General features: G+C 39.1%; 2 protein-coding genes across 4 annotated transcripts in view; both read left to right on the forward strand.

Annotated features, from left to right (window-relative positions):
- LOC144655845 (uncharacterized) overlaps positions 1-26,359 on the forward strand; it is a 52,309-nt gene that overhangs the window by 18,308 nt on the left and 7,642 nt on the right. For 2 of the 3 annotated variants that reach the window (XM_078516034.1, XM_078516033.1), the window contains one exon: positions 14,708-16,435. The exons of the other annotated variant lie outside the window; for it this stretch is intronic. In XM_078516034.1, coding sequence (XP_078372160.1) covers positions 14,708-14,736 — 29 coding nt within the window. In that variant the 3' untranslated portion in view covers positions 14,737-16,435. Of the gene's footprint in view, positions 1-14,707; positions 16,436-26,359 lie in introns of those variants that run through there. 3 annotated transcript variants of the gene reach the window in all.
- Positions 1,899-14,293, forward strand: LOC144636527 (uncharacterized). Its single transcript, XM_078495759.1, has 3 exons — positions 1,899-2,179; positions 10,520-13,905; positions 14,282-14,293. The coding sequence occupies exons 2-3, from the start codon at positions 10,531-10,533 to the stop codon at positions 14,291-14,293; spliced, it is 3,387 nt and encodes a 1,128-aa protein (XP_078351885.1). The 5' UTR covers positions 1,899-2,179; positions 10,520-10,530.

The raw sequence follows: 26,359 nt of genomic DNA on the forward strand, positions 1-26,359 counted from the left end.
TTTTACCAAATTAAATCAAGAAAACAGTCTGCCAAAACCAAGGACAAACCTGCAGTGTCTTTGTCATCATCTGAATCAAAACTCGCTACAATCCCTCGGAGTGAAGACGGCCCGTATTCTTGTCCTTCCTTTGTACGAATTTACTCAAAGGTTTATTCTCCTCGGCTTGAGGAATTTCGGTTATCTCGCTTCGTGTTTCTATTTTTGTTCGAAGAAACGTTGTGACAACAAGGCCGTCTTGTTTCGCTTTCTTTATAGTGTTTTGGTTTTCCTGTTCTGCAATATAAACGACTCAGTGGAGCCGTTAAAGACACTAACAAACCTTGAACGTGTCTCCGCCATGTCGCCGGTGTTTACGACGAGAATCAAAATGGCGATACGGTATTGTTCACAAGTGAGTTTTCGTCGTTCGCGCTTGTGATTGGACGAGCGACGTTTTTTCACTAGTGAGTTTTCATCGTTCGCCTTTCCTATTGGCTAATGCATTTTACGTATCATTTGTACGCAATCGTTTTTTCGTGAGAAAATCTCAGTATCTATGATATAAATAGTGTTTCCACGACATGCTGTCGGCGGTGACAAAGGTTCCAGAATCGTAAAAGAAGCTAGTTCAGGAAGGCCCAAACTATCTTTAGGCGCAAACTTAAACTTAAACTATCTGAAAGCTGCTTGCTGTAAATCCTGCTACCAGCGCTGCTTGCGAGCGCTTATTCTTATTTGCCTGACGTATGAAGACGTCGCTTAGATCCAGGATGGGTGACGAAAGGTTCAACAACCTAGCGAATGACCTCAAGTAGAGAACAGACATTGTCTATATAGCTGGCGTCGCACAGGAGTTTGTTTCTCGCAACGAGAACTGCAAGAGAAACTACAAAAAAATAGCAAGTAGTTTTATTTCACATATTTACTGTATTCAGGGGTGTGTACAAATTGAGGACGGCTCTGTTATATATACAAAATATGATGGCCGGCGCGCATGATAAATGGCGGAACAGTGACCCCTGATGCTTGGCCAGATTTGTTAGCCCTACCACTTTAAAATGGTCTCTTTTCCAAAGATGTAGACAGCCCCACTTCCTTGTTCTTCCCGCTTGCTTTTTCTTTCGCGTTGAAAATTAAAAAGGCTGCAAACAGTCTGGTTGGGAACGGTGTCATTCTCGGAGACCCAGGGGCAGCAAGTGGGGCGAAACGAAGGTATAAACCGGGCAGAAATAGTAGCGACGAAAGTTTTCAAGAATTCTAGAACGGTCTAGAATTCTTGAAAACTTTCGTCGCTACGATTTCTTCCCGGTTTATTCCTTCGTTTCGCCCCACAACCCCTGGGTCTCCGAGGATGGAACGGTGCATGTTACTGTGCCCCAGATTCAGTTACATTATTGCGTTCGACGAAGGAGAACGCATTCTAATCGCGTCGTTTGCCCGACGTCAGTCCCGCGGGTTCTATTGTTCGGTTCCGCGGGTATCGATCGCCTGATGCCATAACCGTTTGAGACTTTTTGGACTGCTACAAGTGACCTCGACCTCATGAAGAGGGCCTCAATCTCATGCATATCAAAATGGCATCGAATTTGCATTTTTGTGTACCCGAAGTAAGTAATACCGAAAATGTCATGGGAAGCATATCACCCAGGGAAGTAGAGTTTAAGTTAGCCATTGAACTCGAAAAAAGTGTAAATCGAGTGAGTCATTTCGTGTGTCGCTTTGAAGTTTAGTACGTCCACGCGAAAATCTTACACATTGACTTTTTTGTAAAACTTTCACCTTTGTGAGATTATGAGTTACCCATGTCAGAAATGTAATAAAATTGGGAGTTACCGGCCATTTAAAAGCTGCAAGCGAAGTGAACGCAACGGCGACCATCAGCGCGCGCTTAATTATTGCGACATGAATTACGTGCGCAGTAACGATGCGCATAAACAACGAAGTTGTCGTGCTTGTGTTCGCGTCTTTGGAGGTCAGTCGTGTAAAGACGACGAAAATTGTCTCGAACGCACTCCGCTAATCCATGATTATTACTAGTAATTAACATATACGAAGTTAGTACAAACCCAAGGCATTGCCGATTGTGCTGATTAAACGTATTGCGGGCTCAGGGACTCTTACTCGTGAATTCAGTGAACAACATTTGAGGGGAATTCCGACTGGATTGCATGGAAAAAAGGAAACATTCGAAAACGTGGTGAGTAGCCTTTTCTAACCGACGCTTTTACAATCCCTAATGTTTGATCTTGATTTATTAGTAAAATGAAATCATTTCTAGAGTTTAATACGACACAACACAACATGTGCTGATGTCGCCGCGGTCGGCTATACTAAATCACGTCTGTGGAACTGACTCGGAGATCACACTTATAAAAACCTACTTGGTCAATCTTGCCATGCTGTAAGTCGGAAGGAGTATAACACGACGTCAACGGAATATGGCTCTTTTTATACACGAACCGTGAGAAGAGATTTAGAAGACGGGGAAATTTTGTGAATTATGAATGAGTGTAAGCTTACATATAGTTTCTGTCATGATTGTCTATGACCTGTCTGTACAGTGTGTTGCCCAGTTTCCGGCCAAAAAAATTCGTCAGTTTTGTTTTAAAGTAGGTTGTTTCATTTTTGTCCACCAAAGCTTTCCTACAGAAAAAGAAACATTTCTGCTACAGATTGATGGTTTTGGTGGGCTATTTGAAAACAAAATGGCCAATCAAGGTCTAGCCTGCAGAACAGGTGGTTTATTTTGCCTGTTGCGCCAAGCACAACAAAGCGAGTGCGAAGCGCGAAGGAAGAAAAAACCACCTGTAGACACACCATTGCTTATGCTTTTCCAACCGTTCGCCTGTCGAATAGCTTACTGTGATTGGCTACTTTAAGCCATGTGATGTTAAATGTGTGAAAAACGGGTTCTGCATGTTAAAGTTCAAAGGAGAAACAAAAGGCATGCATCGAAGCATTATTAGAAAAAAAAAATGTGTTGGGTCAGCTACCTACAGGCTTCAGTGAAATCTTGATTTATGAGCTTTTTCCGAGAAGCGAGGTGTTAGTGAACAGTGGCAATAAGTGCCACGAGATTTTAAATCTACATTTGAATCAAGTAATACAAACGGCAGAGAAGGTAAACAGTAAAACCTAATCACCGAGCTCAAGAGACAAAGCACTCGATCAAATTAATAACAAGAAGCATAACCTTCATAACACAGAATGTCTCTATAAAACTAACTTTTAGCTTTCTCAAAGTAAAGCTACAACAAGCCAGACAAAAATAAATATTTTATCCTACCACGATAAGATCACACCTTGCAACAGATATTTATTATCACCTGAGCCCGGCATCAATTAAATGCACGTTACATTTTCACAGAATTTTACTGAGGGCAGGGTGTCAAGTTCCTACGTTTCCTACTGTTTGTACGTGTATTTACTTAAATTTACCCTTTTTCCCCTCCCAATTTTGAAGGGAAATTATAGGGTGCATAGAAATTGAATTTTACAGCTTGCTCTGGGCTAGCAGACACTAACTTCTTTGCACCCTGGGGAGGTGATTGTAAATTAAATGCATTTTATGGAGTACAGTGACATTTTAGAACTAAGCCCTGGATTTATACAGTAGAACCCCTTTAACTCGAACTCGGATAACTCAAACAACCCCGCTAACTCGAACATACTTCCATTTCCCTTGGATTTGAACTCACTTTTAAGTCATTTTTACTCGGTTAACTCGAACTCGGATAACTCGAAAACCCCGCTAACTCGAACTAAATTTCGTTTCCCTTGATCAAAATTTGGGTCAAATTTACCCCGATATCCCGAATTCCGGTTCTTGCAACTCGCCACGGTTGCCCATTGATTAGAGCAACAAAACAGATCACCTTTTTGACAGCCTTTTTCCACTCTTATCCTAAGAATTTATGATCGTATTAGAGTTTCTGACGAGATAAGTTTAATTTGCACTGTGCTATATACTGAGGTGCTGAAAAATCAGTAAGCTATCAATTATTAACTTGGCAAATTAAATATTCAATCTACCCCGATAACTTGAAATCCCGCTAACTCGAACGGTTTTTTGTTTCCCTTCAGAGTTCGAGTTACCGGGGTTCTACTGTATTTTAAAGCTTGCCCTAGCCCCTGGCTAGCGGACACTAACTTCTTTGCATGCTAGAAAAGCACCCTGGGAGGTGCTGTGGAGGTAATTGTAAATTAAATGCATTTTGTGAAGTACTGTAATGTTCCAAAACTAAACCTTGGGTTTATATTTTGCTTGACATCCCTTTCAAGTGTGCTTATTTTTGGGGAGGCACTTTATACAGGGCGTGGGGGAGAGAATAGGGCTTATATTCTTAAGGGATATACTTCATCTAAAATTTAAGTTGCATATATACAACTCTCTAAAATTATCTAAACATAATATCTTATTAAAAAAAAACAAGTACTATACAATGAACATTGCAGGTCACTGAGCTTACATACTCTAGCAATGTAAAAAGCAAAAAAAAATCTCTACAATAAGGGCTTATAATATTTGAAAGTTATATTAATTTTTCTCTTTAAGAGCTATTACTAGATATATAAGCACATAAACTTTTATTTGGGAGGGCTTGATATTACTGGAAGGATTTTTGCTTTTCAGTTTTGGGTCACTTTTTTGGATTTTTCGGGTCCACTGTAATTTGGCAATTACTGTAGATGAGTTGATATTGGTAGTCTTTGCTCATACAGCAATGCCATAACATCAGGGCAGGAAAAGACCAGTTCTCATTGCCTGCGGCAAGTAAATTAATGTTGCTCTTGGGCAAGTGAAAATAGAACTTTGGTGGCTCAGCAGTGGGCAAGTAAAATAAGCCTCAATAGTCTGAGGAGTCAGAGTGATGGCAAGATAAATATTTTAGTTGGGGCAAGCAAAAACTGAAATTTTCTGGGCCACTAGGCAAGTGGATTTCAATTTTTTTTTCCTTCCCTGTTTATTTGTGTAAATTATATTGAGGATGCATGACATTTTGTCTGTTAAATACTAAGTACAGCAGTTGCTGTTGGGATCCTGGTGGGGTAGGGGAAGGGAACTCCAAACATATTTTATATGCTCCAAGGTCCAAACCCCTACCCTTTCATTAAATATTTTTGACATCAACTCATGAAAGCCCTTCACTTTTATATACCTACAGCATGAAAATGGCTGCCTCGTGCCCAGTCGCTTGCGATCATTGGGAGAAAAGCTAGTTAATTATTGAGGAAAGTGGGGGCGAATTTTTCCCCCTCCCACCACCCACCGCTCGTGCTTCATGCTCACTCCCAATCCTCCCACTTGCACTTCACGCTCGCTTCCAAAAGGCAATACTCCCACTCGCGCTACGCGCTCGCTGCCAATCCTCCCAACCCCGACTCGCAATCAGAATCCATGCTCAATCGACCTTGGAAAAGCCTGTGGAGGAGGCAGTGAAAAAGATACCCCTTTTGAGTGGAGCCTCTCTGTAGAGTCCATTATAAGGAGTCCCTCCCAAACCACCTCTGTCCCCATGCGGCGGTTGGAGCTGTTAAGGGATTGTTAGAACTTGGCGAAAGCTTCCTATTTTTTGCTATTTTAGGGTGAGAAATCCTTTTTTTTTTTGGCTACAGTCTTTCCTATTTTCCTATTTTCTGAATGTCATTTGTCACTTGACACCCTGTCAGGGAGTGGTCATTATTTATGTAGCCTGCGAATACAGCCGCCTATCATTCGCGTCCCGCAACGAAGAGCGAAACACGAAGAGAGACGTCTGCGATTCACGGCCAGAAATTCCATACTGATGACGTTAACCACTAATTGGATTTCCCACACCACACGCAGTTGGTCTTGCATAATTATATTTTTTGTTTTCAGCCGCACATAATTTACTTGCTTGATCACAAACACTTTCAAGGCAGTCAAGGACACATTTAGGGGTCATTTACACCATAGTTAGTACTAACTATGTTTACGCCGGACAACTTCATCACGAAAATTAGAAATCCCTATACGAGTTGCACATTAGTAAAATTTGGAAAAATAAGCTGCAAAATCACTAGATGACATTGTTTTGGAACTTGAGCACAACTCTCGGAGGTGTTGGGCCGTAAATACCGATACCGCAACGATCATAACAATTCTTCTGAGTTAGTTTCTTTTTTCCCCGCTGTTTGTCAAATTAAAATTCTGTTTTTCTGTAGCATTTATTCTTTGGTTGTGGATGGCTCAGGTTGTTCTGGTTATCTGTATTTCACATTTTTGATGCTTGTTTGTTTTGCCGGCTGCCTTTATGTCAACAATAAAAGTTAGGTGACAAAATTGATCTATTTTTAACGGCCGCTGTGGCGCGTCCTTTCTGTACATCTGAGGTCGTTCATCTTGTTATAAAGCAGTTTCTTTTTGTTTCCCAATTATATATGAATTATAAATATTATAGAAATTTTAAGGTATAGCTTCGGTGTAGTTTCGCGATCCTTCCCCCGGTCAACTTTTAGTCCGCAATAACATCCGGTTTTTACTGTATGTGTAATGAAGTGTTATATTTCGCATTCATTATGTAAATTAACTAGCTGACCAATCAGCGCTCCTGTCCGGATTCTGGACAGATTTACGTCATCAGTATGGAAATTCTGGCCGTGAATCGCAGACGTCTCTCTTCGTGTTTCGCTCTTCGTTGCGGGACGCGAATGAGAGGCGGATGTATTCGCAGGCTATTATTTATGGAGAAGGGGTGGTTTTGTTTTGGTGAATGGGAGGAGGCAACATCAAAAATTTTTATGCCCCCCTCCCTTCCCCTTTAGGCTCAAGTAAACCTTTCCAGCCCATCTTTTAGGATCAAGTTAACTTTTTTGACCCCCCCCCCCCCCAATCACTGCAACATAGGATAAAAAAATTAAGGCTGTGTTCACATTTGTAACCTGAGCACGGTGACCGAGTACGATCCTCGCTGAGCACTAAAGTGGGCATTATACTATTTTTTAAGTGCCTGAATGCCATAATTTGGGCACGAGTCTCGACCTTGTACTCGGGCACTAAATGGTACTTGGGTACTTTGGTTTTAGGTGTGTGAGATGAAATATTGAGATGTTAAAGCATGCTCAAAAACAGGTCACCAGACTTTTACGTCAGATATTGTTGTGAATCCTGTTTAATGGAGCTTAACTTGAGAACTATTGAGCAAAGACATTTTATTGCTGATGTTATATTCCCCTGGGGAGGGGGTACTCCAGCTTGTAAATGACAGGGATGATCGAAGGATTTTTTGGGGGTTTCAAATTTTTGATTCCGGGATTTTTTTGGGTTGGAAGATTTGGCAAGTATTTTTTGGATGACTTGATTTAAATAGGGGATTGTTGGGGGTATTAAAAACGAACTAAAGTGCCTTGGCGTGGCCTTGGCGTATTTATGGTATGTTGAATAAACAAACACAAGCGTTCAATTTTCTATGATTTTCTTTGTGTATTATTGCCCTTCCTGGCAATTTAGGAGTAGTTTGACAAGGGATTTTTTGGGGGGTTATTTTTGGTCCAGGGGTTTTTTGGGGTAATGTCGGAAGACTTAGGGATTTTTTTGGGTCCTGAGTTTTGCCTCCATTCGGTCATCTCCGTCATTTACAAGCCGGAGTACCCCCCCCCCCCCCCCATGGGTTTATATTTTGTGTACAAGGCCGTGAAATTGTTTCATGCCATGCCCTTCATTCAAAGAGTTCTGACCAGATGAATCTCATTTGTAGGGTACTCTGCAATACATGTACCATACTGTAGCTCCAAAAGTGATTTTATGATCTATAAATTATAGCCTAATATAAAACTTTTACCATATGGTTGCATTTGTGTTTCAATCTAAATTGCTCAGATGTTTTTGTTTTCATACCAAACCCAAATAATTATGTTGCACTTTTCTTGAACTGATAAGTTAAACTGTACATGTATGTATTATGTCCATGATCTGATTAGTTTGAAAATAATAACAAAATCTAAAGTGCCATGGCATAGTAAGTACTGACACCTTACCTTGTTAATAGCTTTAATTTAAAACTTTAATTTACTGGATTTATTGGAATTTTATTTTATTTTATTTGCTGGTCCCTGAGTTCTAGCCACCTCACCACCCCCCAAGGGTGCTTACTCCCAAGAGAGATGTGTGGCTCAAATATCCACTAATGCTATTCAGTAATCATGCCACTTTTGTTATAAATTATGCACAATCTGGTGTCAGGCTATTTCAGTTTTTGAAAGAAAGTCAGAAAAGTAACAACACAAAATTATAATTTACTTGTAAAATGACAGAAAATTGTTAAAAATATTCTGGATGGAATGGATTTGCCTTTTTAAAGTGTACTAGGTCAACAAAATTTATGGCTTGCTGAACAAACAGTAAAGATATACAGGCCTGACTGTGTATGTCAAGGAAATAATCAGTGTTCGCTCAAATCACCACTGAAAGTTAGCAATACTGTGCAAATATCTGATTCACAAAAATGACTGATTGATGTTGTATGAGAATTGCTTACTGTAATTCATAATAGCACTTATGTAATTACCTTGTACAAACTTGTTCATTTCATTGAAAGCATGATAAGTATTTTTTGTTGTAAACGCAAGCCCATGTAGTGAAAAACAGTAAATTAGACATAAGTATTCCCTTACTTTGGTCAGAACCTTCAGTTGGTTATCATACAAAGTGGTTATGAAACAAAGTGATTGTTAGATGAAAATGCAGGTGAACTCTGTGTTAAGCCAAGTGACTAATACCAGTGGAGCTCATCTCAGTTTCTGTAGCATTAAGTTCTATGACGAGCACATGAGTATTTCTACTCCTCCCTGGATGGGGTGCTAGTCCATCACAGGGTTACCCCTCAGCATTAAATTGCCAGGACCCATTTATACACCTGAGTGGAGAGAGGCAATATAATTAGAGTTAATTGTCTTTTCCAAGAACAGAACACAATAACCCTGGCCAGGGCTTGAACCCGAACTGTTTAATTTAGAGTCCAGCATGCTTACTATAAGGCCATCAATAGGGTGTTAAAATTTGAAAGATTTCAAATTCTAAAACGATTGATGCTTGTCATATTTTATGGCAGTTGGAAAGTGGGGGAAAAATAATTTTAATTAATAATAATTTATTATTTGCTGGGCTGACCAGCTTGCCAAACTCCCCCACCCTTTTCCTATACCAATTTTTCCAATTTTTAAAACTTTCCATTTGCATTCAGTAGAAAATTGTCATGTTAGTTGAGAAAATACTGCTTGATTTCGTGAAACTGGAATGGTTTGCTTATCGTCTTGTTTTAATAATGCAAATTGCAATCTAACTACATGTAGCTAGGTGACCGTTTCAAGAGGTAATATACAATAAAATTAGATGAATGGGAAGTCTAAACGGTGACCGCATCTGTTGAATAGATGTGACCGCTTAATGGAGGTATAATTTACGGCAAATGTGGGAAGCAATTTCAGGTGTTTGATAAATGACCACTTTTTAAAATGAGGTTGACCACTTCACAGAGGGCCGCTTAATAGAGGTTTGACTCTATGGAGGCTAAAAGGGTTTAGTCACTGTCTTTCACATCTTCACCATCTTGAATAAAATTTAATCTTGTAAATCATGTGGCCGTGAGCATTGAGTGGTTCATATTCATGCATGCAGATTATTTCATACAACCACTGGTAACATTTCTAAAATGAATTAACTTGGCCAGGCAGTTCATTGTCAGTTGGTTTTATTGCACATTTGGAAGTAGGCCAGAACATATGGCTTCAAAGGGAGTGGCCATCCAAAAAATTGGCTCTGTAAGGGGCCTGCTCAAAATAGTTTCCTTAAGACAAAAGTGCCAGAATTTTATACTGGCATCTTCAAGAAGTGCAAATATTTACCAGTATGCCTACAACAGCATTTCTGAGGTTGTAAAAGTTAAAACTAGGCACAATAGACATGTAAGCTTCACCACCGCAACAAGGTGACACTCCCAGGGTTCAGATGCACAAAAATTACCTTGCATTTATAGTTTTGCAAATAGTTTGGGAAGCGTACATGTAGACTAAGTTAACGTTACTGTGTGCTTCCGACTTGTATTCAAATTTGATAATTAAGATCTGTCAGTCTAACAAAACAATATTCTTTTTTCAGGACTTCAATTTGCAAATTGAGTTTTTTTTACATATCTTGGTGCTGTGACATTTAGATTTTCACGCGATGCCTGATTTCTAATTAACAATTAGACTACGAGCCCGAGTTTTCTATGAGCAAATAGTCAACGAGACACAATTGTTTTAGTAGAACCTGTAAATAATTGTAGTCTAAGACCTACAATTTTATGTACTTTTAAGCCAAATATAAAGAAAAATTGACCCTGTAAAGATTGATTGTGATTGTGTTCTCTCGGCAAATAGAAAACAATGGGAGAACCAATCAGATTCGCGGATTTTCAATAGAACACGGCTGAGTTTCTACTAATTGTTGTTATGTTGTGAACATGTTACTTGTGCGTTAGAAGTTATCAACTAGATTTATGTTTATTGTTTGTCTGTTGTTTATTTTGATATACAGACAAGGCTACCATGGAGGACGTTGGTGAACTTTTCGAAGCAATCTTTATTGGCACAGTTGTTGCAAATTTCCTTTTCAAGACTTGTCGAATTCTAAAGGGCATCGAAGTATGCGAGGAATGCCTGATCCTGCTCAACAACAAAGCACTAATAAAGGAAGGGGAGGTAATCAAGCTGTTTTGCAAAAACATCTATGCTCTTATGGTAAAGGCTTTTAGTCTTATCAATGATAACACAAGTGCTACGCAATACCACATTAAACTACTTGTCATACAAAGCGAATGCGGCGAAAAAGCCGAAGAAAGCGATCTAACCATAAAACTGGAAAATTTTTATCTGTGTAAAGATACGAAAACTTGTGACAGAAAAGGAGCAGTCCCAACTCGGGGAAAACTGGAAAATGTTATCCATTTTCTTGATGAGGACAGACGTTTCAAAGTTCAAGAAGCAGCCAGCTATGGAAACTTGGGAAGTAAGTGTCTTGGTTGTGGTGATTTTCTCAAGGCTAAAGAATATATTGAGAAAGCGCTTGCGATCTCAAGAGAAATTTGTGACAGAGATGGAGAAGCAACGAACTACGGAGACCTAGGAACCGTGTTTCTATATCTCGGTGAATATGACAAGGCTAAAAGACATCTTGAGAAAGCACTTGCGATGAAAAATGAAATTGGCGATAGAGAAGGAGAGGCAACATTTTACGTAAACCTAGGAGGTTTGTTTCAATATCGTGGTGAACTTCTTCGTGCTAAAGAATATCTCGAGAAGGCCCTTGCAATTAGTCAAGAAATTGGAAGCAAAAATAAGGAGGCAGCATCTTACCAAAACCTTGGAACTGTGCTTCACTCTCTTGGTGAATATGACAAGGCTAAAGAATATCTTGAGAAAGCACTTGTGATCAAAAACGAAATTGGCAGTAGTGAAGGAGAAGCAGCTTTTTTCAGTAGCCTAGCAAATGTGTGCCATTCTCTTGGTGAATATGCTAAGGCTAAAGATTATTTTGAGAAAGGGCTTGCAATTAGCATAGATAGTGGTAACAAATATGGAGAAGCCTCCTGTTACGGAGGCCTTGGAACTGTGCTTCAATCTCTAGGCGAATATGCCAGAGTTAAAGAGTATTTTGAAAAAGCACTTAGAATTATGGTAGAAATTGGCAACAAACGTGGGATGGCAGCCAATTATGAAAGACTAGGAACGTTTTGTCAATATGTTGCAGAGTATGCCGAGGCTAAAAACTATCTTCAGAAGGCACTGGTGATAGTAACAGAACTTAGTGACAGGCAAGGCGAAGCGTCAGCTTATGGCCTTCTCGGAGAAGTGTTTGGATGTCTTAGCGATTACACAAAGGCGGCAGAATATCTTGAAAAAGCACTTGCGATCAGGAAAGAAATTGGTGACAAACAAGGGGAAGCAAAAGATCTTGGAAACCTAGGAAATATATTTAGTTCTCGAGGTGAATACGAAAGGGCTAAGGAATTCATTGAGAAGGCACTTGTGATTAGGAAAGAGATTGGTGACAGACCAGGGGAAGCAACCGATTGTGCAAACCTGGCAATAGTGTTGTTTTCTCAAGGTGAACTCGTTACGGCTAAAGAGTATTTAGAAGAAGCACTTGCAATCAATATAGGAATTGGCGACAGACTAGGGGAAGCACAAGTTTTGGGCAATCTAGGAGCGGTACTTCTATCTCTTGGTGAATATGCCAAGGCCAAGGACTTTCTTGTAAAGGCTCTCGCTTTAAAGAAGGAACTTAAAGACAGAGAAGGAGAAGCAGCAGATTATGGAAAACTAGGCATGGCATCACATTCTCTCGGTGAATATTTCAAGGCACAAGATTATCTTGAGAAAGGACTTGCAATCGAAAAAGACATTGGTAATAGAAGAGGAGAAGCATCATTTTATGGAAACCTAGGAACTGTATTTCAGAGTGTTGGTGATTTGGTCAAGGCTGAAGAATGTTTCCAGGAGGCACTAACAATTGCGAAAGAAATCGGCGAGAAAAAAGTGGAAGCAGTAGCTTATGGAAACCTGGGAAACTGGTTTCAAAATGTCGGCGAATGTGTTAAAGCAGAGGAACACTTGGAGAAGGCGCTTGCGATCTGTAAAAAGTTTGGATACTCTGAAGAAGAGTTTACGTGCCACTGTAAGCTTGCATGGGTGAAGTTGCTGACAGGGAAGATTCAGGAAGCTTTTCAGAACGTGTATAAAAGCATTCAAAAGAGTGAACAATTGAGATGTTTTCTTGGAGACAATGATCAATTCAAATTGCATTTTTCAGACAAGCGCGATTATTTGTTCGGCTTACTCAAAACATTGTTTTTGGTTTCCAAAAATCCGTTTCAAGCTCTTTGTGTCTCAGAGCTAGCAAGGGCCAGAGCTCTGGCGGACTTAATGTCAGCTCAGTACAACACAGGACCAGTCTCCGTCAATCCGCAGTCTTGGGTTAGCATTACAAACATCATGAAGAAAGAAAGTCACTGTACTTGTCTCTACATTTCTTGCTTTTCCAAGACAATATTTTTGTCAATTCTTAGAACAAGTGGGCGTGTGTCATTTCGATCTCTGGGAAATATAGCTGAACTTTATGCTAACAAGGTTTGTGTTTTTTCGACTCAAAAAAACTGTGAGGATCGATCTTTGCTTTTTTTAAACGAGGGGCAACCAAAGGCCGACGAAGTACAGAAATATAACGTCGCAGAAAAGTATGAAGAGAACGAAATTTCCAAACAGAATCCTGGTCTATGTGACCAATCAAACCGTCTCGTAGAAGAGGATGAAGACAATGAAGACCATGAACCAAGTCTTGCCCTGTATTATAAAGTGATCATCAGTCATGTGTTTGAATTACTTGAGGAACCTGAGATCATTATTGTACCTGATAGCTGCTTGTACAAAGTTCCTTTTGCAGCGTTACCAGATGACAATGGGAAATATTTGTCCGAGGCTTTCAGGATTCGTATTGTTCCGTCTTTGACGACTCTCAAGCTCATCCAGGACAGTCCAACAGGCTATCACAGCCAGACTGGTGCCCTGATAGTCGGGGATCCTATGGTTGGCCAGGTGTTTTTCAAGGGAAGCTGTGAAAACATATCTCGACTGCCTTTTGCTGGAAAGGAAGCGGAGATGATTGGAAAATTGCTGGACGTTCAACCTTTATTAGGAGAGCATGCAACCAAACAGGCTGTGCTTCAAAAGATAAACTCAGTAAGTCTGATACATTTTGCTGCCCATGGTGACGCCGAGAGAGGAGAAATTGCCCTTGCTCCTGTGCGCACTGCAAATCGAGTTCCTCAAGAAGAAGACTACTTATTAACAATGTCTGAGATTTCACGAATTCAAGTGCGTGCTAAACTGGTGGTACTTAGCTGTTGCCACAGTGCAAGTGGACGGGTAAGAGCCGAAGGAGTTGTTGGAATCGCTCGAGCGTTCCTAGGATCCGGTGCACGCTCAGTGTTAGTGGCGCTGTGGGCGATACAAGACAGTGCCACAGAGCAGTTCATGAGACATTTCTACGAGCACCTTGTTCGTGGGGAGAGTGCCAGTGAATGCCTTCATGAGGCCATGAGATGGATGAGAGCTAATGGCTATTCTGACGTGAGGCAGTGGGCGCCTTTCATGCTTATTGGAGATAACGTGACATTTGACTTTGGAAAATAAAGGTAAGTTTTAAAAATCTGTATATATATATATATTACGTGGATAAGAGGAAATATTGAGTGGATATGCATTATAATATATTTCAACCCAGTTTCCTTTACATTTAAAGAAATTTGTTTAATAATATACATTGGAAAGGCTGGAAACGATGAACTGTTTCGAAGAAGTAAACCTTTTCAATTTTACAGCCGTCGGCAGGGCAAAAAAAGCGCTTATAGAAGTAGTTTAAAAAAGTGCTAAGTTCAGTTTCGGACAAAACGTTTCGGGACTTAGCCCTTTATCAGTCATGGCAAATGCTACAACTGCTAAGTCAGAATCAAGCGTTAATGGTACACGCGCGTCCAAACAGTAAAATGAAAGCGCAAGAAAACTTAAAACCCCCAAAAAGGTCGCAAGTAGTTAAGGTAAGCAAACAAGACATTACCAGTTGTAGGCAGCCGTAGTTATTCCAAGTTCCAATCCTTGGCTATTCCTAGTTGTAGATAAAGAAGAGAATCAATTAAAGTTAAATTATCATTTGTCCTTTTTATTGCAGGCTTTGCAGGAAAAGACAATGAACAATGAAGAGATTACTCAAGTGAGATTTAAAGCACGTAGTTTCGTGAACTTAAATATTTCTACGCGTTTTTTAAGCAGTAACAAGTTCCATGGTCACCCAAGTGGCCTTATTTGGCTGCTTACTTGTACGATAGGCATCTGGCGACATGAGCCAGCCATAGTTTTTAGGCAAAGTTTCAAAAACAACCTTGACTCGCTAGTGCAATGAATGGGTGACACAAAGAAGTTTAACGTATTTTATAGAAGATGCCAGTTGTTGAGGCATGTTATGTGAAGTGTACCGCTTTTTAATTTTCGTGCCACACCGCGAAGAGAATTATTAACCATTTAGGATCGTTAAGGGAAGCCGGTATATGCTTTTGGCTTTTTTAATGCATGTAAAATTGCTCAAATTCTTCAATACCCATTATTTTTTATATAGAACTTGTGTATAGTTTCTAGATAGTTTCTTAGCCTAGGATTTTTGACATACCAGCATCTATTGGTTGTTTATTTGTTAAATAATGCGAGAAGTTCCTTTCAACTGAACAACATCGAACGTAAAGGCATATTGGTGGCTGCGAATGTCGCATCTCGCTGCTTCGTCGATAGTTTTCCGATCGATGCGCCGACGTGACATCAGCAAATCAGAGGATAAAGGGAGATTACTCGCAGCCGATTAGGTAAAAAGGACTTTTGCAGTATTAATAGAAGCAGTAATTAAAAGCTTGTTCACAGCTTGTTGTCTTGCACTATTTGTGTCACAGCACCGTGTTGTTGAGCTGAGATGATGATCAATGTTTGGCGCTTAAAGTCGTGCCATGTTAAACGTACATAGAAGTTTTCATAGTCACAATACGACGTAATGATTCTCATACAGGGGCACCCAACTGACCGTCTCGGCGAAAATCTGTTTGGAAGACCTATAATCGCCTACGATTTTCGGATTAAAGTGTGATAAAAAACTGGATACTTCTGAAGCTAAAACTTTCGTGTCATGGGGAAAGTAAGGTCTGCTGTTTTCGGAGAGAGAAAAATTCGTTTTGGGTACGAGAAAAGGCCAGCTATGATTTTTGAGAAGGCAACAGCGGCTCATAAATTCGGGTAATATTTCGTTCCCTAAGATACACTTTTCTTAGCGATTAAAAATAAGGCTTTAAAATGTACAAAACTCAAAAATGCAAAAACGGTATTCCGACACCCATGGTAAATTTTTCTCGTTGGGTGCCCCTTTTCATATAGAAAATTATATTTTTTTAGTATGTATTGGTTACTATACAGTGTAAACGCTATCATTTTAAGTCAGATGACAACCATTAATGTGAATTAAAACATCAAACGCCAGCATTTTATTAAGTTGGGTGTAAGTTTTTTTTTCTGTAGGATAGAGCCTCAAAGCCTGGCTAACTATTGGAAAACTTGCATCTTTATTAATTACGAAGGTGCCTTCTAACTATCAATCGACAGAAAACCCGCGAATGCATGCCTCCATTATGCGTCAAAGTGATAGACTAAACTGTAAATAAATTGATAAGACTAGTGCTCTAAAGGACCAAATAACTGAGAGACCGAGTGACAGACGACAGAATGGCAGACTGACTTAAAAGAAACTTGTTACACAGTTATTTTTATTGTATTGCTGGCTACTGTAAACGGTTGGTCGTGACAAAAAGTTGTCTACGCATTAGTTGAGGCTCCTAATAGGCTAAACGACACATTAGGAACTTGGCCGAATTATCTTATTGTAGCTCCTGATCATTGTACTGGTAATACGTTGGTCAGTGCTTGAAACCCTGTTGAAGCGCTGCATCATTCCCAGGCTTATTCTTCTGTAAATAACTGTGGGGATGAATGGATGTGTACAACAGTATGATGTGCCTATGCCCCCATTGTTCCCCCAGTCGTCTCCTCCTCTCCCCCTCCATTTCCCTCTTCCTCTCCTCTCACTTCCTTTTTAAGACCTGAAAGCCATAAGTTACGCTGTGTGTACCATATAAAGCTGCTATTAGGCAATTGGTGACATCGTTAATAATAATGATGCAGCAATAATTTGACCGCTGTTAAACTAAGGTCGAAGGCATATAAATCTTACTAACACGTAAACTTTCAGCGTGCTTCAATGAACGAGATGCAACAATGCTTCAAACACTTTTAACCCTATATACTGGCCAGATTTTGATACCGTTTCAACTAAAAATATAAGTAGGCAACCTTAACGGACATGTGAACGGACTATCTTCATGTGAAGAATTAGATTAGTTTATTTCCTGTATACTCTGTTACAGGAATGTTCAGTCATCACTCTCATTCAATATAAGACATACGTTTTTTTTTTAAGCTGAAAAAGTCTTGTATTGTAAATATGTGACTGCTATTCTTTAAAGTGCCAAATAAATCAATAACGCTACTTGCTCTCTTTTACTATGAGGGAGAGTTAACGAGGCGCAGCCAAGTAAGGTCAGTTGACTTTACTCCTACATTGAACTCGGTCTCATCGTTCAGTTGTAAAATTGGGGTATATGGCCAGGGTTGTATCACTGAACTGGACACAAGGAGACCTGAAAATGATGCTCAAAGAGATAAGGGCATTTTGGGGCCGGAGGGGCATTGGAATGAGGCGCTCTCTCTCCCTCAATGTTCCGGAATGTTCAGTGTCCCGGACGTTGTCGATGCTTCTCATTTGTACACCATTTGCGACACATGGCGCCCAAGGGATTCATAACCCGTATATAACAAATTGAAGAAACGTTGACCCTGTGAAAAGCATAAACCGTGGATGAAAGGACCAAATGGGATTCTGGGTAGACAGCATTGGTTGGTAACTTGACTTAAACCCTTGAGTTCCTGTTGGAACATAGATCGTCCACCAGAGTTCTCCATCTTCCTTTGTCGACCTTGACGACTCTTTCCAGTTGGTTCAAGCCTAGTGTGGCGTTGTTGTAGTTCAACCTCAGTTGATCTTCTCCATGTTGATTTCGGCCTTCCTCGGTTCCTTTTTCCCTAACGTGTCCGTCTTATGACCTAGCCAGCGCCATTTCCTTTTGCTGACTTGAAGCTGGAGCGGTTGATGTTCTGCTCTCTTCTATAGATCTTCATTTCTGACTTTGTCCTGCCATCAATTTCGGAGGATATGCTGGAGACAGCGCTTGACGAAGGTCTGTATCCTATTGTTCGACGGTAATTTCATTTATTTAGCTCAGTAATATTCCATTCATTTGTAATCAAGGTATTTCCTTCTTTGATAGCTTCAAGAGCACGATTTATGCAATTTGTCTTATTAATAATGTTCATTCTGTTACAGACGATGATTACTTTTTCTGATTTCCCAATAAACGTTTGGGTCGGATTGTTTATAGTTTTTGCTTTTCGTCGGTCAGCGTTTCTTCAATCAAGTATAGTAAACTGATACCAGGCGTACTTTAGCGGACCCACGGAGCACATACAGTACAATTCAATGCAATGCAATGTTTAATGTGGTCATAACACTTAGCTATGCTTTCGATCCGATGCACTGTACTATACAGTAGTAGTACAGTACAATACAATACACTGCAATGTAATGGCTGCGGTCACATCTACGACGTAACTACCTAACTATAGTCAGTGCTTTCGGTCGTCTTTGCGGCCACACCAATGAAGTTAACTATAGTTAATTCTGATAAACTTTTGAATAATTTCGAATTTAAATTAGTTAATGACAGCCCTTGTTGTTGATCTGTTTAATTGTTCGTCTAATTTTTTTCTATTTTTGCACGGCATTTCGGCGTTGAAGAAAATAAAATGAAGCATGGATGCTAGAAGCCGAAGAATTCAAGCTACATTTTTGCTAACATTGGTAATATGTAATTTCTTAGCATGTTGTTTTTCTTGTTTTCCTTCCCTTCACGCTTTGTTTTGCATATTTATGTTCCCCTCGCACGTGCGAAAAGATATGACGCATTTTGATTGGTTTTTCGTTTGTAAACTTAAGACTAATCCATAAACCCTGCTTGGGTATAACTATAATTAGTCTGTATTGTTAAGTCGTGAATGTAATGAACGAATTATTGCGGTCTGCTGGAGAAATTAAAATGTGTAAACTCCCTTGGTAACCTGGCAATTTTATATTAAGTTTAAATTAAGTTCAAAATGGCGGATGAACGTGTACAAGGGCTGGTTTCCCGAGTTGTAATGCAAACTTGTGGATGTACATCAGGAGAATACGAATGTTTTTTCCTTTCTGGAAGGAATTGTTCTAGTGAGGCCAGTGCTCGAATCCACATTTACACACAATGCAACGGAAAGGATGGCCAAGGAAGCAAGAAACTTGCACGCCGAACAATAGCTTATTTTGAAAGTCCGCGGATTTGAAATTATCTTTCATTGAAATGCAATCAAATAGTTGGTAAGTAATAAATCACCCTAAATAAGGCTGTATTTTCCGCTACAAATTAGTCTCACTCAGCAAGGTTAAACTGATGCGTTTCGAAACAATTAGAGATATCTATAGTTGGCTTGCTTTGTCTTTCGGTCGATCATTCATTTACACGTTCGTCAAGTTTTTGTATCTAGTAATATTTTATATTCGTTGTCACACTCTCGTTAACGAAGTTCCCAAGTACATCTATCTCGTGACTTAAACTTAAATCAAAATTTCCTCTGGCATTCGTAGCTCATTAGGTAGGAAGCCTTATCATGTTATGTGAATGATAAATTTGCTCTGCTTTTGAAGGCAAAACTACATTTGTAAACACAGTATTACACTCTTTTTTTTTTATAAGAATCTAGCTTATAAGAATATCGAGGCTGAAATTGGCGAATTTTTAAGAATATTTTAAGAATAAACCTGAGGCTGAGATTTTGGAAAGAGTCATAGTTTTGAGTTGAAGATTTGTAAATACAATACAATTAAATGTTTTTAGTTGAAACAAAATCAGGTATTTTCATTCCCGTCACTTTATCTTTGTGAGGAATGCTTTGTTTAAAGCCAAAACGGCCAGGCTGCAACCAAAAGCAATGTTACATGTGCACAATATAACACGAAACAATTCTGGACACCAAACACTTGTAATTGATTACCCAATACTTGCTAAAACGCAAATGTCAAACAATATTTTCTAAGAATGTTTATAAGAATATTTCAGCCTAAAATCAGCAGAAAAATAAGAATATTCAGCCTGGGTCGGAAAAACTGTATTCTTATAAAAAAAAAAAAAGAGTGTATGCATCAGTCCCTTACAATTATTTTTTCTTCATACACATGGTCTGTCAAAAAAGGGACATATTAGTTCAACTGTGGTAATTGTAGTTCTCCAGGGTGTATCATTGCACTCAGGTAATTTTTTGCTTTGTCAACATCCACTGAGTTCTATGGGGTAGACATTCAAAGAAATACTGAGAGAGTACTATTGTTAGCAGCTATTAATTTTAACGATTTTTTCTGAGCAAGATTTAGCGACTATATAGGGATTTTCCAAAAACTTCAAAAAATAGTAATATCGTGTAAACCAGCTTTTACTGGCCGGTGATGAATATATGGCTAAGATGAAAATAAATGTTCAGTAAAAGAAAAAGACTACCATATCTTGACATTGAATGAACATAAATTGCATTGCCTAAAACAACAAAGTTACCAGTATCCATTTTTGTGTTCCATTAGGGTGGGAAGGGGGTACCGGGGAGGTACTTGAAGTTTGACCAAGACAAATTTTAGCAAGTACTAAATTTAGCGATTTTCGCCCAACTCACTAAAAGCGCTAAAATGTAATAGCCACTAATATAACAATAGTAACCTTAAGGTCGATTTCTGAACATGTCCTATGCCCCCCCCCCCCCCCCCCCTCATCTCAGCCGAAAAGGAACCTGGTTGCATGCCATGCTGATAAATAACAAATTGCTTACACTTATGGTTTGTTGTACGTGTTGTCCTACAGATTTATTTTAACAAGGCACATAGAATTTTGAATTAATTTACAGATTCGCCAAAACAATACCCTGCAATACAACACATCACTGAACTCTGCATGGGGTTAGGCTGTCAAGAGGTGTGGGCTGGAATGAACATCCTGCCGTAACTTGTATGAAACACATGATCAGAAAAAGAATTTTATTTTAAATTTACTCTCATATATTTTTCACAAACAGTGAATACTGCTCTCTATAAATTGACTTTTAGCAGACTGTACAGCTTGAAAAATAAAATATTTGGAAGTTATTGTTATTGACTGCTGAAAACAAAGAGTAAAAGATAAACAACGGCTTTGAGGTTCAGATCCTTTAATCCAACATGGCCACCAAATCTATGCAGGATGGCTGGCAATGTATAGAGATTATTTAAAAATGAATTAATAAGGCTGATTAAAATGCATTGATGATTTTCGTGGCATGTAAAGGGGTAAAGTAAACTTTTTGGTTGCAAGTAAAGATACCAGAAAAGGAAATAAGCAGCAGTTTTCATTTGTTACATGTATCAGGCCTCTAAATTGATAATAAATTTTGTTGACTTTACTGTTTCCTGCCAATTTCAATTCTTAGAAGTCCCATGTATGAGGCATCTGTTAGTTTCTTTTAATTATTTGCCTTCTGTCACAGTGTCTGCCATTCTTTAACAGAGAAAAATGTATGTCGAATAATACCACTGTCCTGTATAAAATGGCTGAGCTACCTGGTTATTAATTAAAGAACCCTTTAGCAAATGTGAAACAGTTTGGTGAAAAAAAATTCCCTAGCTTCTTTCCATTACCAGCTTCGCAGCATCTTAAGGTACCTCATATCTTGTTACCACTATACGTGTCTCTCTCAGCATTAATTATTTTAAGCTCTGAAATAATCTTCACTTCTTAGCTGCTTAGCTAGAAGGCCTCGATGGACTACTGGATGGTTAGTTTTCAGTTAGAGTATGGGGTTATTTATCACTTACCAGCTAGAATTTTAAACATGACTCAACTATGACGTACGTTAACAGATTTCATAGACAATTACAAAAATTGTCGTTTGTCAGCAGACATTTAAAATTTATTTTGGCTAATTCTGGGCTATCAGTTTATTATATACCACTTTCACGACTTTGCTCATAGAGCCTTTGATTTTGGATCAGCGAGGCGTAAATTTTCTAACTGTAGTTAGGGTGAACAGACAAGCGATCATATTACCGAAATACCTTACTTTAGTTAATGCCGTCTTAACCATCCATCCAACCCTCGGACGTACAAGCAAACTCATACCCCCACCATCGTACAGGGAAGGGGGGGGGGGGAGTGGATGGAACCCATTCCCGGAGTTTTCGTTATAATAAGACGTAGCGGAACTATTTTGCACTGAAAAGAAAGCCCTTAGCTTACTCTACAAGATGACATAATTTTAATTGGCGATGACGTCATACACGTCACGTGACGTCATTAGAGCAGCCATATTGGACATTTTCTTAGAAAGTCACAAAATAACGGAAATTGATGCAAAATCAAGCCAGAATGCTTATGAGATGTAAAAATAAACATATCTTGCACTTCTGTCTCAAACGACTGGAAAAAATAAAGAAACATGTTACAAATGACGCTTTTTGGCAAGACCTGCTTGTATTTGTGATGTTGCCGTAGCAACATCAAATATCATGGATACATGGTTGGCATATCAAAATTTCCGCAAAGGATGAATGAACAGCTACTGACAGTTTCAGCATTGTAGAATAAATCCTTTTTCCATGTTTAATGTGGTCATTACACTTAGCTATGGTTTCGATGCGTCCCGCAGATATGACTAGCAAAATCTGCGGGAACGCACCAGCTAGTTTACAGGTAAGCCACAAAGAAAAAAAAAATTCTTCAAACTTTAAATATATGCAACGCATGAATGAGGAAACATGAGTATTTAAATTACTATGAGTGAAGGTTTACAAATGTTAAGATGTCTTGGTTAAAATTTGTTTAAAAAATGAGCGAAATGTTATAAAATATATAGACAATTATGTACACTGAATGACGACAAATATCTACAGCATACATTGCCTTTCTAAAGGTTGCATAGTAAAGTGAAGATCTGACGGAGTCTGAGAGGCTGTTCCATAGTTTTGGGGCGAAGTATAGCCAAGATTTAAGCCATGCGTGGTAGTATGCACTTTAAATAGACATAACCAATTATTGCCCCCGATGTTTCTCAATTTGTTTTGTACTAGTAGTCAAATACACAGTTATAATACAAGAATAGCCAAGTGTTATCGACCACATCACCGCTGTCGTACAAATCTAAAGCAGTTTACAATTCTTTTCCAGGGTCCTAAAATTTGGAATTCTCTACCAGAATCGATCACTGGTTCGAGTAGCTTCTCTTCTTTTAAGAAAAAAAAATGATTAAATTTCTAATAAAATGAGTCTGAAATTGGCCTAGCTGCACATTCACAGCGAAATTACAAACTTGTAGTTTTGCTAACCCGAGGTGACCTCCCCCATAAGCCTTGTGGTTTCTTGGAGGTCTCCTCGCCCTATCATTAAAGTTATTTTTATTTTTATTTGTAATTCTGAAGTGGCAAATAAATGATGATGATGAGCCATGATGATCAGAATGTTTTGTCCTCTTAAGTTGTATGACGAGTTTCTAAATTGTATTAGATCATGATCACGCAAGCAGGGAGGGCTAGGACCGTTAATTGTTCTAAAAAATTAAGCCAGCAATCTTGTATACTCTTTGCTCGGCCAATGTTGGCAGGTCAAGGGCTTGTAGAAGGTCCCTGTAAGGGGTGTTCTTGTCATTCAACACAAATCATGTAAGTTTTATCCGGTGCTTTATAGCTTTCAGACACAGGTATTATTATCACATTGTTATAATAAAGTATTACGTATTCCGTTTGTCTGTGTCATTTTCTAGAATTTCGTATTTCTTGTAACTACAATATATGAATTTGCATTTATTTATAATGCAAAATCTTATTTACATTTTGCTCTCACAGCGTGAGTTCGGCTGATTATAAAACACAAAAAGCTTGGCGTCTAATAAATATAAGAAATATTGGATTTTTTTATTTGTAATATTCTTCGCCGGAGTAGAAAATACACAGGCCAGGAATGTCATGCCTTCCTTTGTTTTATAGCTAGAATCTTTATATACTTATCCATAGATTTATGATATATATTTTGTATGTATGACGTAGCGGCTAAAACCCGCTGCGGTTTCTAAGAAATTAAAAGATAGGGAAAGTCCCTCATGTGACAACACAGTTGCACTTTACAGCGCCATTGAAGGCCGTCTCGGTGTACAACTAGAAAGGAAAACGTGGGTTAAACGACTCAAGAACATCTTGCTTGACTCACTTTTTAGCTTAATGTTATATCGCTTTTAGTTTTACTATTCTGAATTGACATCAAGCTAATCAAAGGCGACGAAAACTTTAAAGAACACTGTTATTTGTTTACCGAACAGAAAAGAGAGAACGTGACCTATATAAGAAGTTATTCGATCAAGGTACATTTAAAATGTCGTGTGTTATATTTAAGGTAAATTATGTAGAAACCTAGTTCTTTGTTAGATAAATTATAGTTGCATTGTGTCGCTAAACGTTCACCGAAGCGAACTGGGTCCCTGAACTGGGTTCTCAATTTCGCGTTTCTGCAGTGCTATTCCCTCGGCACTACATTTAAAACGTCGTGTGTTGTATTTAAGGTAAATTATGTAGAAACCTATTTCTTTGTTAGATAAATTGTAGTTGCATTGTGTCGCTATAAACGTTCACCGAAGCGAACTGGGTCCCTGAACTGAGTTCTCAATTTCGCGTTTCTGCAGTGCTATTCCCTCGGCGCCCATTTTTAATTTTAATTTGGTTTCTTTGTGCTTGTCTCACCTCCCGAACTTAGGCTCGTGGAGTTCAGTTCAGTTCCGTTCCCCATTTCCAAGTTTTGACTTTGCACGCTTAACCCTATTAAGACCGGGCTTTTTTGGACCTTCTCAGACCGGGGGGGGGGAGCTTCGGAAGCCCCCCCCTCCCCCTATGTAACTTCCAGAATATTTAAGCACACACCATGAAACTTATAGAATGTATTGTACGTCCGAAACTCTTTCTTTTGGTATACGTCACGTGGGCTGGTGACGTCACATCACGTGACAATTACATCATGATGTCAAAACAGCCGCCATCTTGGATCCGCCATCTTGGATTTCAAAATTTGTCAAAAATGGCAGAAAATCACCCAAAATCATTGCAAAGTACTCAAAATGAATAAAAATGTGCTTTAAACCCGTAAAAATGTAAAAATAATGCCATTTAAGTTGATTTTTATTAACAGAAACACGCAAAATTACAAATTTGGGAAAACATGCCTGTCAAAAAGCCGTTGCCATAGTGATGAAAAGTTCCTGATATATCATCCAACCCTACCAAATTGTTGCCAGATAAATTTTAGGAAAACTCAGAAAGTTTGGCAGCGTTTGGTTAAATCTTAAAAAAGTTATAAAAGCTCAAAGTCAGCGCGGGCCTCAACCCCCCCCCCCCCCCCGGTCTGAATAGGGTTAAGGTTTTGTAGCTTCCTAATCTAGGTTGTATTTACATGGTTTCCATTGTCTCCTCTCGTTTTATTGCTTTAATTCTGTTGTTGTTTTTCTGCCATATTTTCTATTTTGGGTCATTTGCATCTGATTTGTTGTCATATTGTTAGTTTGCTTTTGTTTGTCCACCCCTTCACAGCTTCTTTTGTTTTTTTCTTTTCATTGTTTTATATGTTTCGCTTTTTGGGTTTTCTTGACAGTATAGTTCACTGTTTTAACACATGTTTCGATTTTAATCCCCTGTTATCTGTTTTATATTTATTTGCTTAGATAATTGCATCCTGTACCGGGCCATTTTATTTTCCTTTCTTCCCATGGTAGCCTGAAAGGGTTTCTAATGCCCTAGTCGGATTACTTACGCTCAGGTTGCCATCCCTTGGGTGAGTTCTATCGTGTATTTTCAGCGCCAAATCTTTTTTGTCCTATGCCTTTTGCATTTATTCTGGATTTTCAGTATTTCTGGCTCTGCCACCCAAGGGAATGCAGTCTGGCCTCATTTGCTGTATTATTTGTCTGTGTGGAAAAGTGCTCGGTTTCAGGCCGGGGATTGCGAACTATTGCTTCTGGAACCTAGCTAAGACCTTGTCAGCAAGATTGGTTAGTGTCTTGCTAGCCTTTCGTCTTCAGTCATGGGTAGCTGGATAGGATTTTTCTGGTTTGAGTTTTGGATCTTCTGTTTGAGTAATGGCAATGCAATGTCTTGGGTCATCTGGTTTTGGGCCATGTGATGCGCAGACTTCTGGGCGCAGAGCATATCTCTATCTTTTATTAGCGAGCGTTAAAGGGACTGTCGCGAATAGTATGTTGTTCGCGCCAGTCCCTTACGAGCGCGAGTATAAATAAGAGCCCTGCATCTCATTTCGGCCCAGTTCGCGTACAACTCTGGGCTGTTGTAGCCGAGACCTGTTGTTTATTCCTTTCGCACTTGCCTCCTTATGCTACCGTACTTTTTCTTTTCCCAGCTTCCCTTGCAACCTCATATTTGCAAAATTTGAGATGTTTGGATACTTAATGTAATGCTGTCTGGAGTGTTCGAGATGTCTTCTTAAAAATCGAAACTAAACAAGAGAGGATGAGGGTACTTAGAGGGCGTCGGCCGGGATATGTCAAAGACAGAAAAGTCGTTTTTAGATATGCGGAC

Source organism: Oculina patagonica, chromosome 1, assembly GCF_052425735.1.
Source record: "Oculina patagonica isolate OP01 chromosome 1, crgOcupat, whole genome shotgun sequence".
NCBI classification, from domain to species: domain Eukaryota; kingdom Metazoa; phylum Cnidaria; class Anthozoa; order Scleractinia; family Oculinidae; genus Oculina; species Oculina patagonica.

What these genes read in the sequence shown, in the direction of transcription:
- LOC144636527 (XM_078495759.1), top strand. Translation starts at nt 10,531, where the DNA reads ATGGAGGACGTTGGTGAACTTTTCGAAGCAATCTTTATTGGCACAGTT.